Source organism: Pithys albifrons, chromosome 3 (genome assembly GCF_047495875.1).
Source record: "Pithys albifrons albifrons isolate INPA30051 chromosome 3, PitAlb_v1, whole genome shotgun sequence".
Lineage (NCBI taxonomy): Eukaryota > Metazoa > Chordata > Aves > Passeriformes > Thamnophilidae > Pithys > Pithys albifrons.
In genome coordinates, this window is record NC_092460.1 from 64,531,620 (window position 1) to 64,546,398 (window position 14,779).

Consider the following 14,779-nt stretch of genomic DNA (forward strand, 5'->3'; position numbering starts at 1 on the left):
GTGAGCCAGGTATCTAAAAACGAAGCACTGCAACACCTAAGTCACTTTAGAAATTGAAGTCTTCAGAGCCTCTCTGAACCTTGACTTCCACTTTCAGACATGGAAGCTAATGTTGCAGATCACAACTAAAGTGGTTTTTTTCAGTAATTCCATAAGGAAATCTGCACTGCTATAGTTGGAAATCTAATGGGTTTTTTTAAAACAGTGCTGGAGACACAAAGAGGAACTCTGGCTTTGTGCTGTTAATTATTTTACTTGGTGAACAGTGGCAAATTATTTGCACAGTAAAAAACATAACACAAAATACAAACACTATCTGATTATTGTTATTATTTCCCTTCCTTACATTGAAGAGTAGATGGCAATTAATTTCTGGACCTACTAGGTTAAGTATAATTACTAAAATCCACAGCAATCATAGGCATATGCTGGTAAAAGAGTTAGATGTTACTGTATTTATTACTCGACTCTTTACACATAATTAAATGCTACAAGTAGAACAGAAAAACACATTTCAAAAGAACTTTTAAAAAGTCATAGATTAAATATGTGGCTAAAAAAAGTTATGAACCTTAGCATTTCCTCAGTATTATTAATTGCATAATCTCTGTTATACTTGTTTGAACCAACTGCAGGAACTGCCAGAGAATCAAAAACTTTCTTTATATGATTTACTGCCTGTGCATTTATGTGGTATTTAATGCCACATTTTAATTTAATACTTATCCTAATTTTCCATTGATTAAAATCCTGGAACACAAGCCTGATTCCATAGTCTCTATTTCTTTGAAGAATTTGTGTTCCTTCCAACATGCTTGTGAATTAGCTCATTGTATGAAAATCTCATATACTGGAATAAGGTTTCTGGGAGGGCATGGGTGGAAGGGTTGCAAATTAGCCTTTATTTTTATTATCATAGTCAAACTCAAATTATATCTGTATATAAAGATATCTCTGAGCTCTCTGGAACTCTTTTTTTTTTTTTTTTTTTTTTTTTTTTTGTGGTCTGGCTATGCAAACCCAGCAGGACAAGGGTTTCTGCAATGCATCAGTCAATGACTTGATTTTGTATCAGAAGAGGGAAGGGCAGAAACAAGAACTTACAGTCACTGCTGATAAGAAGTGGCACAGCTGCAAGGTTACATATAGTTTCTGTATTTGTCAACAACTTTTCTCACCAGTTTCAGAGAAGTCTGTAGAGAGATGAGCAGCACGAATTTCCCTTTCTTTGTGAGGAAACAAGCTCTGAGGGATTTCTACGGGTTCTGAAGTGGCTGTTTGCAGCAAATTCACGAGCAGTTGTTAAGGGCATCAAACTGAGCAAAACACTTGATTGATGAGAAAGAATACAAAATGGCAACTGTTCAATGTGCTCTCTACATGTATCTTCTACTTATCTGTTTGCCCTTTGCACCTGAGCTTGTTATTGCCTCTGAAGTCCTAAAGGAGATGGAAGCATGACTCAAACACCATGCTAATTAAATTCTGATTGTAGAATCATCATTGTTTTCTTGGTGGAAAAGCAGGAGAAACAGCCCTTGCTTTACTTTCAGTCTAAATTGGTTTAAATTGAGTAAAAATGCTACGAGGTACCCTCTGATTCAGCAGGGATCTGAACATTCCTGAGAGAAAACTGACATACCCCCCCTACAAATGCTACTGTGAAACAAGCTGATTTTATGTCTACTGAGCTGCTATTAGTAGTAGTATTTTATTATTACTTCAAAATAAGTAAAGAGGAAAAGAGTCTTGCTCACATATTAGTTACATTCAGGATGTGAAAATGCTCTGAGACTAGCAACTGGTAATTTCTGGAGTGGGGAACTGAATGGAGTGGGGAACTGAACAAACTCTACAATCTTAAAAAATAGATAAAAGCACGTCTCTGTCTTCTTTCCAAGTTGTGCCCCTATTTATCACCTGACTGTCACCCTCTATTCTGTAATTACATTATTTGTTGCAGCTATTTTTCAAAACTGTGCAGTTCCTTTGGAGAAACACATCACTTTAACTTAGTAGCTATTCTCCTTCTCTGCCCTGCTGTGATGCTTTTATCATAATACTCCTCATATGCTGGCAACTACAATGTTCTTCTACCAAGAATGAATCTTCAGATGGCTCCTTAAATTCAGATTGCTTCTTTCCTCTTTTGCTATTGTTAGTAAAGCCATAAGCTTGTGTTTTGTTGGGTTTTTTTTCCTTCAATGCCTCCTTCCTCAATCCTGTTGGAAAGGATGAAGACACAGGGCAAGCAGCTTTGCAGCGTGACAGCTTTTTAACACTGAATAATCTACTGCTGTGTATGCAAATAGGTAATGCTAGGTTTGATTAACTAATTTCTCAAATGAATATCTGAGTAAATTACCTTTGTAGACTGTTTCCAATAATTCTTTGTAATTGCCTCTTTGAATAGGTTCATACTGATTTTTGCTGCTGCTGCTAAGAATTCATATAAAACTCTGGGGTATATATTTCTTAGTAAATATATCTGGTATCACCTTACACAAGAAAATCCTTCCCCTCGGAAACATCTTACTTAAAGGTACAGTCATAGTTTCAAGCTCCCTTTTTTCACAGAAGTTTCAAACCCATATAGGAATGCAATTTCCCTTCATGCTCAGTTCATAGCTGTTTTTCAAAGACACTCAGATATTTATATAACTGGGTATGCCTCTAAATGATTTTTAAAGATTACAAAGACAGACATATTTTAATTGCAAACAAACACCTGATTAGCCCAAGATGTCTTTGAAAAATTCTACATGTTTATAAGGCAATAGAGACCTGATCCTTTTGCAGAGCTAACACAAGACTGGAACTAAAAATGAGACTTTTCCTCTTATCTGTCTTATTTGAAAGTAAAATATTCTCCTTTAAACCAAATTATTATGCAATGTACAGACTGGTACAGTGCACACACACATTCCACATAATCAGAAAATCCACTATTCTTTCTCAAGAGGTTGTGGTCTTAACACACTCTCTGCACTTATCTCATTGTTCATATATCACTACATACTTAAATATTTGTATTTTCAATAACTTTATATTTCTTAGATGCTTGCCTTTAAAAGATAAACTTGATACACTAGCCATGGCCCATGATGTCTTGCCTCAACTGAATAAACTTGTGTCTGGACAGCCTAACGGATGTATTTGCTGTCAAAGCACTACAGTGCTGCCAATGTTCAAGGCATCAGCTATCATATTATCTCCTCTCTAAAATCTTACACAAGCTTCTCCACGTATTCATGAGTCACATTAATTTTCAAATCTTCATCCTTCAATACTTCATAACATTTCCCTCAAACACATAGTTTTCTCTTTCTTTCCTTCTCAGTCCTTCTGCCTCTAAACTCTCTCATTTCTTCAATAACAGCACACTCGGTTCTCTTGCCCTAACACAGGTTTCATGTTCGTCTGCCAGTGTGCTGTCACTCATCTTTCTCTCTTTAAATCCCTCCCTAAAACCCATCTTCTGACCTTCTAGCATAGAATTATCTGACAATAATTTATCAGGAGTGAGTAGAGGCTACATGAGTGTCCCCACCACCCACTCATACATGCAAAGTCAAATAAATCATTCTGAAACCCCCCAGACATTTTTAAATGACAGCCAGCAAACACCTCTGCTTTCTCCCGTACCACTCTGCATACAGGGTACTGCAGACAGGGCAGGCAGGAGAAGAGCATGCCAGCTGTATTGCCTCTCAACAGGAGAAATGTGAAATACACATTTCAGTTCCACTTACCGGTTCCTATTGCTAGAAATCCAATCTGAGATCAACGTTGCAGCCTGCTGGTGACAGTGCTTGTTACCAAAGCTGCAGGCCAGCATGATGACTTCCCGACGCAACTCTCTGTCCGAATTAAAGAGAGCAAATATGGCTGCATTAACAAATGTGTTCCAGTGTTAACAAAAGGTGTTTCTTATAACAGTGACAGCAACCGGCAGTCAGGCAACACATCAAAGACAATCTGACTTTACAAATCTCAGTGATAATGCTTACAGCTCCTGCAACAACTAAAGAAAGGTCATGGACCAAAACCAGCCCCCATTTACACTTATGCACTCCTCCTAACCTCCATGGTCTCTTGGACAATCCAAGTTCTTAATTATTCAGTGAAATCAGATATTAAGTTAGGGCTTAGGAGATCATGTTCTTCCAACTTAGGAAAGAAGAGTTCATTTCACAGCATCCTTCTGCTCTCCCTCTCTAACTCAGAAAGGAAAAACAGAAGGGCAACAGAGCTAGGGAATTCTGACATGCTGAAGATGACACTAAATTTTAGGAGGGTGCATTATTTTATTTATATTCCATAAATAAACAATAAAAAAAGAAATGAAACAGTACTCATGTTGGTAGGATGCTTGAACAAGTGATTTGTTTAAATTGTTCATTGGCCATCCAAGCTTCAGATACATTGATGCAACTTGTCTTAAAATATACTCCTGAGGGGAAAAAGAAATACATATTTAAGGTTAACCATCATGAGTTTTTTACTTGAAATTGAAATACTACTGATGATTGAGGTTTCATCCCTCTTTTTACCCTCAAATTATGTCCAACTCCAAAGATTTCAATCTGCATTTAGCAAAGCAACTTGTCCACTTATAATCCTCCTTCACAGCTATAGTAAGAAGCAATCTGTAGAACAGCTATTTGATTAGATGGCTAGTACAAGACAATTTATTGTCATAAAATTTGTCAATTTCAGACGTTTATTACATGCCATTTTGAACTCACAATACACAGCTGAAAAATTGCAAGAGTGTCAGTAGCTTAATTTCTACTCTATGGCCAATCTTGACTACATCATGAACATTCACTTTTAAAAGAACATTGTTTTAATATCCATAGCCATGACAAAAATGCTATCTGAGTACAGCCAATTGCCTTTAGAATACATAACAATGTGTCTGCAAATAAGCTTTGTACACTTAATGACACTATGTTTTAAGTTTAGGTTCCTGGTTTGGTTAAAGAACAAAACAAGTCCAAGATATATTTTAGTGAATTCTACTTTTTACACAAGAGACTTATTTACATATTCTGAGCAGTTTTGAAGAAAGCCACTGCCATTGTATTCAGTGTAGTCTTTTGCCAGTGGAATTCACAAATTTGAAAAAGAAAACTGAGATATACAGAACCACATATGAGAGCATCTATTTTATTATTGCGGATGCATGGGCATGTATATATGGCCATGCAAAAGAAGATTCATAGTGCAGCTTTCTTTAGCAGATAGGTTATTTGGTGACTAAAAAGACTTTTTATTTCCTCTGCTATCACCTTTGCTTTCAAAACTCTCATCAGTAGTGACAAAACAACCCAGCTGTGAATTTCACTGGTTAATAAAATTGGGTTTTCTTTACACAACCATGTTTAAAAGTGAAACAGCAACGGCAGACTCCTAAGAATTTTTCTGTGCGGTGAAGAACAGACTAAATACACAAATCATTTCATCATTTAACATTAGGCTCTGGTTTGCATGTAGGCCTACAATGTAGGTTCAACAAAATTTCAGTGTGTGTTTATTAATCTGTAGTATATGTTCTACAAAAATAATTTTCCAGCTCACAAGGTAATTCTGTGTATATGTGTGTGTGTGTACTCAATGGTCCTTGTTGGTCCCCCTTCCAACTCAGCATGTTCTGTAATTCTGTGGTATATGTAAGTACATTGATAAATCCAGCCACTTCTAACTTCCTGCTTTCTGAACATGGTGTCTGTGGTCACATACAAACAAACAAATATACATTTAACAAGAAAAAAAGCATCCTTAAGTATTTCAGGCTTTAAAAAGCTCCTTCATTTGAAGGGTTTACAACATTACATAAAGTTACCGTATGTTGGCCATTGAAAATATGTAGACTACATAAAATTCACAGTGAATAAAAAACCCAGGAGTTCGTAATTGTTACTGGCTGCAGTCAAATCCTCTGTACTTCATAAACCATGCTTCAGTGTAGCTACGATGTTTTTACTATTTCAGGTAATATGTTAAAATATTTGTCATGTCTATCTAAATTACCTACTGTGAGCTGTTACTGCTGTCCCTTCGGACACAATTATGAATGGGCTTTTGACTCAATGGTGATTCTAATTCTTGTTAATTAAGGGAACTGCACTGAATTCACCATAGACTGTTGGATGGAAAAATGACTACAAATCTTTGCTTCAGTGGCATGTGTTCTGTTTGGCTGTGCCTGCATTTGGTGTTGCTGAGCTTGGGCATCAACCTAAATACCACCGTGGGGCTCCTCAAAAGAGAAAATCTGGAAATAAAATACTTTGGCTCTTTTAAGTGAAATACTTTATTTGTCATAACATTTTACAGAAGGGATAATTACCTTTCCCTCTACTAATCATATATATGCCTCAAACAACAGTTATCACTGTTCAAATGCAAATGCACCAAAGCCTGATAATTGCTATCTTTAAATAAAGAACAATTAGGAAGTCAGTTAACATCCCTAGGTCATTTACAATATCTGACTAGCAAACAATTGAAGTCTTAGCAAAGCAAGGAGAAAATGAGAGGGGAAAGGAAGAAAAGAAAGAAAAGAGGGAAGAAGAGACTGACAAAGCAAGGAAGGAGAAGAAAGAGAGGAAGAATTAGGGGAAGAGAGAAAGGCTGTATCTCTTACATTGAAGACGTTGTAGCTTTCTGTGCGGTCCAGCAATTTATCTAGAGGATAAAGAGCTCGACTGGCAGCATGCCAAGGCAGAAAATCTTTTTCCTCTGAAAGGTATCTGATAATCTCCAAAGGAATATTCTGAGGCAAATAACCAGCTCTGCACAATAAAAGAAGTTAGTATCAAATTGGTTTTCAGAAGATACATAATGAGGCAAAAAATACTTTTTTTCCCCCAAATGAAATTAAAATGCATAAACACATGATAAACCCATCACACTTTAATGACATAAAAGTCAACCTTATAAAAATCAGCAATTTGCAGTCTCTCCCAACACATGCAAGCATATTGACTTGATGAAGTAAGGCATGAACACTCATGAAACAGAATCAGACAAGTTACTTTCCATGGACTCCTGTGGCTATAAAAAAGACATGAACAAAATGTAAGTGACTTTAAGGAAAAAAAACCAAACCAAACCAAAAAGAAGGTGTTGCTTCTCTGATCTGTAAGATAGAAAGCTGTCTGAATAAAATCAACAACCCAAGGCATTTTGCTTCAGAGAACATTTTTACTGGTCACGCGCAATTGGAAAGAACTAGCGGTGAAGAAGCAGCTTTAGTTTTGGTTATTCTTCAGACTCATTTTTCTCTCTGTGTCTTCTAGCACCTTAAGTCTCTTTGGAATGACTTATCCAGTGACATCACTTTGGTTAATGATGTTCCAGCACTTGCCACAATTTGAGGAAAAAAGTTATGGTTTTATTCAGGTGCTTATAATACAATCAATGAGCTAGAATTCTGTCCCATTCATTTACAATCATAAAAGACCTCTCCCTGCAGGGGAAAGCATTTAGGAGGGCATCAGGAAGGCTTTTTAAATTAATAGCATTGTAAGTAAAATGCAATAAAGGCACAAGCATTTGAAAGCTACTTTAAAAAACTGAGTACAGAAAACATTGAACTTCAGGTTTTTCTTTCATTTTCTTTTTCAAAACAGAATTTTTTTCTTAACTATACAGACTGCAGAAACAAGTGCAACCCTGTGGGTGTGAACTTTCCAGAAACACATGGTCTACTCTTCTCCTAATGCATGTGTTTAAATCCAAAAGGAGTTATCTATCTCCCTAGGGTGGAGATAATGATCTGTTTTCATTAAACACTTAAAATCAGCAAGGTGGATTCCACAAACTTCAGTGTAACATAGGCTACAGATATAGACTAGTTTTTCTCCTTGGTTGCAAATGTTTCTTTAATTTCCATCAATGTCTGGGGAAGAAATGCATGCATTATAGCAAAAAATCAAAATACACACATTATTACAAAAATTGAACAATATATACATGTTAATATAAACTTTTATCTCAGTTGTAATTGTATAGAAAAACTATCCTGCTGAAATACTTGAAAGATTGTTTCCTTGCTGTTTGCACTGCATCTTGCAGGCCTTTATTTTTCACACTCTCTGTTGGAAGAATTATGCTCTGTTCCCTTCATGTTCTCAATAAAGGAGTTCAAGTAACAGATTTTAAAAGCATCTATCCCATGCCAATGTGATGATCCACTCTCCACTCTATTTCATGTCATCTTTGTCCACATTTTGTGAGCTCTGTTTTCAACTCCAGTTACAGCACATACTAAAGCATGAAAAACAAGATCACTTGGAGAGCTCACTGTGTCAAGTGAGGAACTGAGCAGATACAAAATTAGAGTGGTGGAGCTTTCAGAGTAGGTGGTGGAAAATGTTCAATGCATCTGAAGACAGGTCTTTCTTATTTCCAAAGCAACAGAATGTCGTTAAGATGAGTTCCGGGTTGTAATACTTTGTAAAGATTTGTAAGCATAATTAATGGAGCCAGAAGCATGCTGGACTGACTGCAGTTAAAAATCTTGGAGACAATGTTAGAAAATATGTAAACTAGCTTGAAGTTGCATATATATAACCAGTTACTAATGGGATTTGTGATTATTTTTACTGATAATTTGACTGACAAGAGAAAGTGTGGAGGCAGAAACAAGAGCAATAGCTCTAAGAAACATGCTGCTTAAGAAATAAACAGATTAATGTTTATTATAGCTGCACTAATGGACATTTAGGTTCATGTTCTGAAATTAAATCTATCTATACCAAGTGCAAAAGGCAAATCATGACTGCAAAAGAAACCAGGTTCTTTCTTTTTAAGCTTAACTTCTCCATAAATACACATAAGAAGTGAACTCAGAGAGACTGATCTCTTATTCCTGAGCTCTTCAGAGCTTCCTAATGAGTTACAAAGTCATGATTCTTGGCTGATGGTACTTATCCTGTTCACAACAGAAGTTCTTACTCTCATCACTCACTGTTTCTAACTTCCAAATTTATCAGCCCATTCAATTCTGCCTCTCTCACCCCTCGATCTCCGCTTTTCCTATTGCTTCCCTCAGAGTACAGTGCAATTTACAAAAACAGATCAGGGCAAAGTCTGAGTTTTTATCTTTTTACTCCTGACCCTCCTTCTCTTTCTGGGTATGGCTCTTGAAGAGCTTATGCACAGTATCATCAAATTTACTGCCCCATACGCACATCAAAACATCTGTCTCAAGAAAAGGGATAGGGATGAGGGGAGGTTCTTGGGGATGAAATTATTATATAAATGACAACAAATTCATCACTTCAGATGACAATTTTGAAGAAAAGTGGTTATTGCTGCTACAATTAATGTTAAACCCTCTGAGAGCACAGATGCTAGACTGGACCTCTGAGGGAGCTTGAGCAGAGACATACCTAAAGTGCTCTTACAGTGGTAATTAAGACAGAAGCACTTCCCTGGACAAAACAAAAGTACTTCAGGAAATGTATTTTGGCAGAATGTTCTTTATTATATGGATGCCTACAGAAAACCATGATAGACCTATTTCTATTACCCTCAGCCACTAAGCCCCACTTATGAACTTATTCCAAATACACTGCACTACCAGACTATTTGCATTAAATAGTTTCTGTCAAGAGGTAAGGATGAACGCACTAATTGTTTCACCTTTTTGTGTAAAAAGTGGCATATGTTATAAATTATTAAGTGTATACTATAATTTCAAAAGTTTAAGTATTTCCTTCAACCCTCTCCCCCTCAAAAAAAAAAAAAAAAAGAGAAAGAGGTTAGTAAGGGTAAGGCCAAATACTAAAGTTGTTAATTTTTTGGCATTCATAATTGAGAAAACAGAATATAAGGAGAAACTCTCACACTAAACCATAAAAAATATAAACCATGAACCATAAAACGTATAAAAAGTAAAAAAAAAAAAAACCAGATCACAGTTTTAGGATTTGTGTGAAGTGTCCTGGGAGGTATCTTGACTACCATGACAACCAGGTCAGCAGAAGACAGAATTTAGGCCAAGCAACATGACTGTGTGCTGAGCTATGCTCTAGTATTCTGCATCTTCACAGTGCACAGCAGCTGGTTTCTTCAGCTGTGTCTTTGAGTATCCTTATATTCTTTTTACTTTACACTAAAAGCTTGTCCAGTGCTAGAAGTGACTTCAAGACTCCTGTTATCGCAGGGAATACTGCACTCAACAAGATGCAATGGCTCACTCGAACAGTGGCAAACCAGCCAAGGAGTGCCAGCATGTTTCTAGGATTCTTCTTCAGTAGCCTGGAAGAATTTCAACAATTTCAAGGATGGTTACACAGGATCCAGTCAGAAAAAGCATTTATGGAGCAGGACACTAACAAAAATGAGGGAAGAAGGCAGAACAGAGAACCTCTGTTGGAAAAACATAGACCTGTAGAAATGCTAACCAGAAATGTTTAACAATTATTGTAACAATAATAATAAAAGTAACAGCAGTTAACCTTTCCATCAAAGGGAAAAATGTAAAATAATTTCCCTGTCATATAATTGTCTGGAAATATTCACTCAAAGGTACTACAGAGTATAAGTTTAGTACATACCCTATATGTGCATCTTGATTTATTACTCCCACTTTCAGCAAAGTCACTGGAAGGTCAGTGACAGAAATCCTTATTTTTCTTGTGTCTTTTTAGCCATCAATCATATTGCTATCCTTAAGCCCAGCAAAATTACTATCAGATATTGCCTGTCAAAGTCCAAATGCATGAGAGTCAAGGCTAAGAGACAAGGTTCTTTTCTGACTTAGCCATCTTGGAGGAAAATTGAAATATTGTCTGTCCCTTGGCAAATAGCTGATTATGGGCTATACTGGAACCGAGTAACAAACACAAACACCACAGAAGTACTGTGATGTCCAATCTTATGTCTGGTCTGAAACAGTCACACTATTTTTCTAGGTGCATCTCCAGTAGCCACCTGAGAATCTTAGCAAGCATGTATCTACAACCAAAAAATTCAGCAGAGGAATCTGGGATAGTTTTGGGAAGTATCTTAACAGATAAAAAAGTCAAAACAAACAGTATTGATGCATAAACAGTGGCTGAATGCATACTAATGTTCAGGTAAATGTTTCTCAAGGGCAAGGTTAAAAAGTTACATTGTCTGAAATTAAAAGAACCCTAGGAACTCATCTATTCTCTCTCTACCCAAAGCAGATTCATACCAGTGCCATTCCTGACAGAGATTGATGTTACTTGGTTTATATAGGCCTCTAGCAATGGATATCATCCCAGGAACACTACAATTTCAGTACTCCTCTGCCAAGAAGAATGGTTAAGAATACCATAGCTCTGGTCTTTTGCCCTATAAATATTCACAGAAGAGTACCAACAGATCCATTTCATGTTCTGAAATAAACTGTTTTTCTTGTACCTTCAGTATAAACTACAAAAAGCAGACATCTTGACCATTTGATTTCATTTGAGAGCATTTTGATTGACATTATGGATCATACAGAAAGTAGACTAGACTTAAAACAGAGTCTTTACAAGCCATCTTTAAGCCAGGTTTGCCCACATAGAGTAATTTAAAACACATGACAACAAAAGCAAACTTTAACCAAAAAGATCACGTTTGAGACACTTCATTGCTTTATCCATTTTTATATAATTGTCCTTACCCATAAGTTTATCAGCATGTCAATCATTCTTTAGCCACTGCTACACATGAGAGCATGTGTTAGAAACATAGCACCACATGAGGCTTTTCAGAAAAGGAACATGGACTGGCAAAAAGATCTGGTTTCGTCATGAGACACATTAGCTCTAGACAAACATTCTGGTTCAGCAGGATTTTTGTACCTAATGAGGCTGCTGATGAACTGTAGTGAAAAGGTGATATCCCAATTTATGACAAGGATAGAGGTGTAAAAAGACCTTTCAAAAGTGATATATATATTAAGTGGCTTATGATATCATATAATACCATAAGGACTAACCCTTAGCAAGGTACTATCCTGCTTATACTGGAGAAGTTGCTAAGGTGGCCACTGCTACAGAGAAAAGGGGCAATAAACAGAAAAAAAAAGTACTGAATATGGTACTGAAATATCCCTCAAAAAGAATTCCTGTTAAAAATCTCACAGCAATAAAATATAATCTTTAAATTACATGAGCTTTTAATGAGTCACATAAAAGCAGAAGATCTAGATTATATTATGAAACATCAGTTTGTATTCAACTGCATTCTGACCTTGATTTGTTCTTAACACTGAGCTGCTGAACTTATGGACAGATCCCAACACATTCATTTTCCCCTTAGGGACAAAGTACCAAATGGTAGTGTAATTGCCAAGGGAAAATTATTACTCTGTTCTGAATTATTTCTATCATAAATCCAGCACCAGTCAAACAGACTCTGTCACAAAAACGACAGGGTTGCTGTACAGTGATGAGAGTCCCACATACAAGGGCACCATAAATCCTTTAGGCCCACCACCCAACAAAGTCATTTTAAGTCATGTGTTTAAATCAAAATTAGAAAATCCAGGCTGGCAGCAAACTGGTCTGCATTACTGAAACAATAGAAGAGGTGATTTACTTGCGTTCTGGTTTAAAACTCACTCTGCCTCGTCTGTTTCTTATGAAATATGTAAAATATCACTAGTTTTTTCCTGTGTAATTCTGAAGGGGTAAAATGCTGCTCTTCAGAACACAGATGTGCAACATCAGTTCTGTTTTCTGTGCATATGCCATATAAATAATAAGACTATACTCATTAACTCCTAAAGGGACAGCTTAAAGTAAGTTAGGATTCTTATTAATTGATTAATTGATTACCTTAACAGTCAAGTGTGTGGATTAGAATAACTCCCAGAGAGAGAAACTTGGTGCCAATGAACATTTGCATCTAACTGTATATGACTTTTTCATTTCTTCAGGACCTATCAACAACTGGTGTCTCCACTGACGTATTCAGGATATTCTTTCCCACGGTGCTTTAACAGCAGTTCTTTGACAGCTGAGTAAAAACAGCTGTTGAACCCGAAGACATAAAGAAGTTATTAGCAAGGTGACACATGTAACAGTGGAACTAACTCTTGTAGTCACAGATTTCACTTTCAAGTCCCTCAAGTCTGGGAAGGCAAAGATTAAAAACTTGCGATGACTGGCACCTGTGTTCAACCATGGACACTGGAGAAAAAATGCTTTCTCACAGAGAAACAATGGGTAATCTATGAAAAAGGTCTTGTGATCTCCAGTATCAAAGAGTCATCTACCTCATCCTCCTCTCCCACAGTTGGGATGACTTAGGACCATGTAAGGACTCTGCTTTTTGAAGACATGAAAAGTGACTTAGTGGAGGCATTATGATCTGTACCAGGTATGGACTTCCACATAAACAGGACAGGAATGCAAATCTGCTCTTTGATAAATACAACAGCAACATTTACCTTACAAGCTCATTTTAAGAATTAAACTTAATTAGCATTCAATCTCTCCAACATTAAAGGATTCAGAGAGTAGGATGATTTTAAGTGAAGCCTGCTTATTATGTTTTCTTACACACAAAGTATTTGAGGACTCTTCAAGTGACATTCAACTCCAGAGAAGAGCATTTGAAGCATCCTACAAAGAACAGTTCAAAATCAATGTAATTATCAGAGCATTATGTGGCTTAAATTATCTCGCACAATTTAAGAGTTGCCACATAAGCATGTTAATTTGGATTACTCACCTTTCTTGAAAACAGAAAAAAAGTTAAAGCCCCCTATTTTGTAAAAATGCAACAAAAATTCTTTCAAACTCTAGCTCAGAATCTCTTCCTTTTTCCCCATACAAAAAAAAAAAAAAGAAGAAGAGTACTGCAAGATGAAAAGGAATGATCTTACTGCTAAAAAATTAAGGCTATGCAGTAAGGTATGTAATGTTTTTCATCATCATGAAACCATGATTTTTGAGAAGTATATAATTCACACAGTTAAATTAACTACAGAAATTTGAATGTATTTCAGGGGCTAATAGACATGAATTTTAGATGATTCAATTATTGCAAGTGCTACTTATTTTCTTTTTTGATGATCTTTGTTGGAAAGGGTAGAATGAAACAGCTTTTCTATTCAATAAGTTGTCAACGGGTGATGGCATCTATAAGAGCATGTTTGAGCAAAATCAAAATTGAGTTAGTTTATTATTATGCACAATTCTTTTTCATCACTCTCTTTTTTCCTGGTCTAATGTTTATAATTTGCATATCAGTCAGGCAAGTGAAATATTTGTTTAAAAACTAGAAACTTCAAATGGAAAGCACAGAAGCCTGGTCTTGAAAATACACACACAATCCAAATTTTCTTTGGCAACATACCTACAGAATTGGGTATTATTTCTCTAAAGGCAATTCTCTATAAAATCACAAAAGATTTACCAAAATTCTCATAAACCCTCACCTATTCTCTCATCTCCATTTTGCGAGAGAAAGCAGACACAAACAATTTAATTGATTTACCAAGATCACCTAGGAAGGCTACAGCAGAAACACCATCCTAGGTTTTTCTAGTCCGTATGCAGAGCTTTATTTGTAACACAGTCCTTCCTGTCATTTATTGCTTGATTTCTATGTAGTGGAAAACACACTTCTAGCCAAGGAGGAAGGAGCTGATCTGTTAAAACATTTACATAGATAGAGCACACATGCATAAAGACCAGACCTCCTCTATACAACAATTCTGGACAACAGTAGCCACATAAATCCAAAAAGTAGGATCATTGCTGAGAAGCAATGGTGCAGGCAGGTCAAAACAGCAGGC

At 36.3% G+C, this 14,779-nt stretch overlaps 1 protein-coding gene across 1 annotated transcript in view; it reads right to left on the minus strand.

Moving 5' to 3' along the window:
* The window catches only part of TRHDE (thyrotropin releasing hormone degrading enzyme), a 213,403-nt gene that overhangs the window by 23,406 nt on the left and 175,218 nt on the right, over positions 1 to 14,779 (minus strand). Inside the window, exons 13-15 of the mRNA XM_071552209.1 lie at positions 6,653 to 6,800; positions 4,356 to 4,453; positions 3,753 to 3,860 (exon numbers count right to left, since the gene is read on the minus strand). Of these exons, the coding sequence (XP_071408310.1) occupies positions 3,753 to 3,860; positions 4,356 to 4,453; positions 6,653 to 6,800 (354 nt within the window). The remainder of the gene's footprint in view (positions 1 to 3,752; positions 3,861 to 4,355; positions 4,454 to 6,652; positions 6,801 to 14,779) is intronic.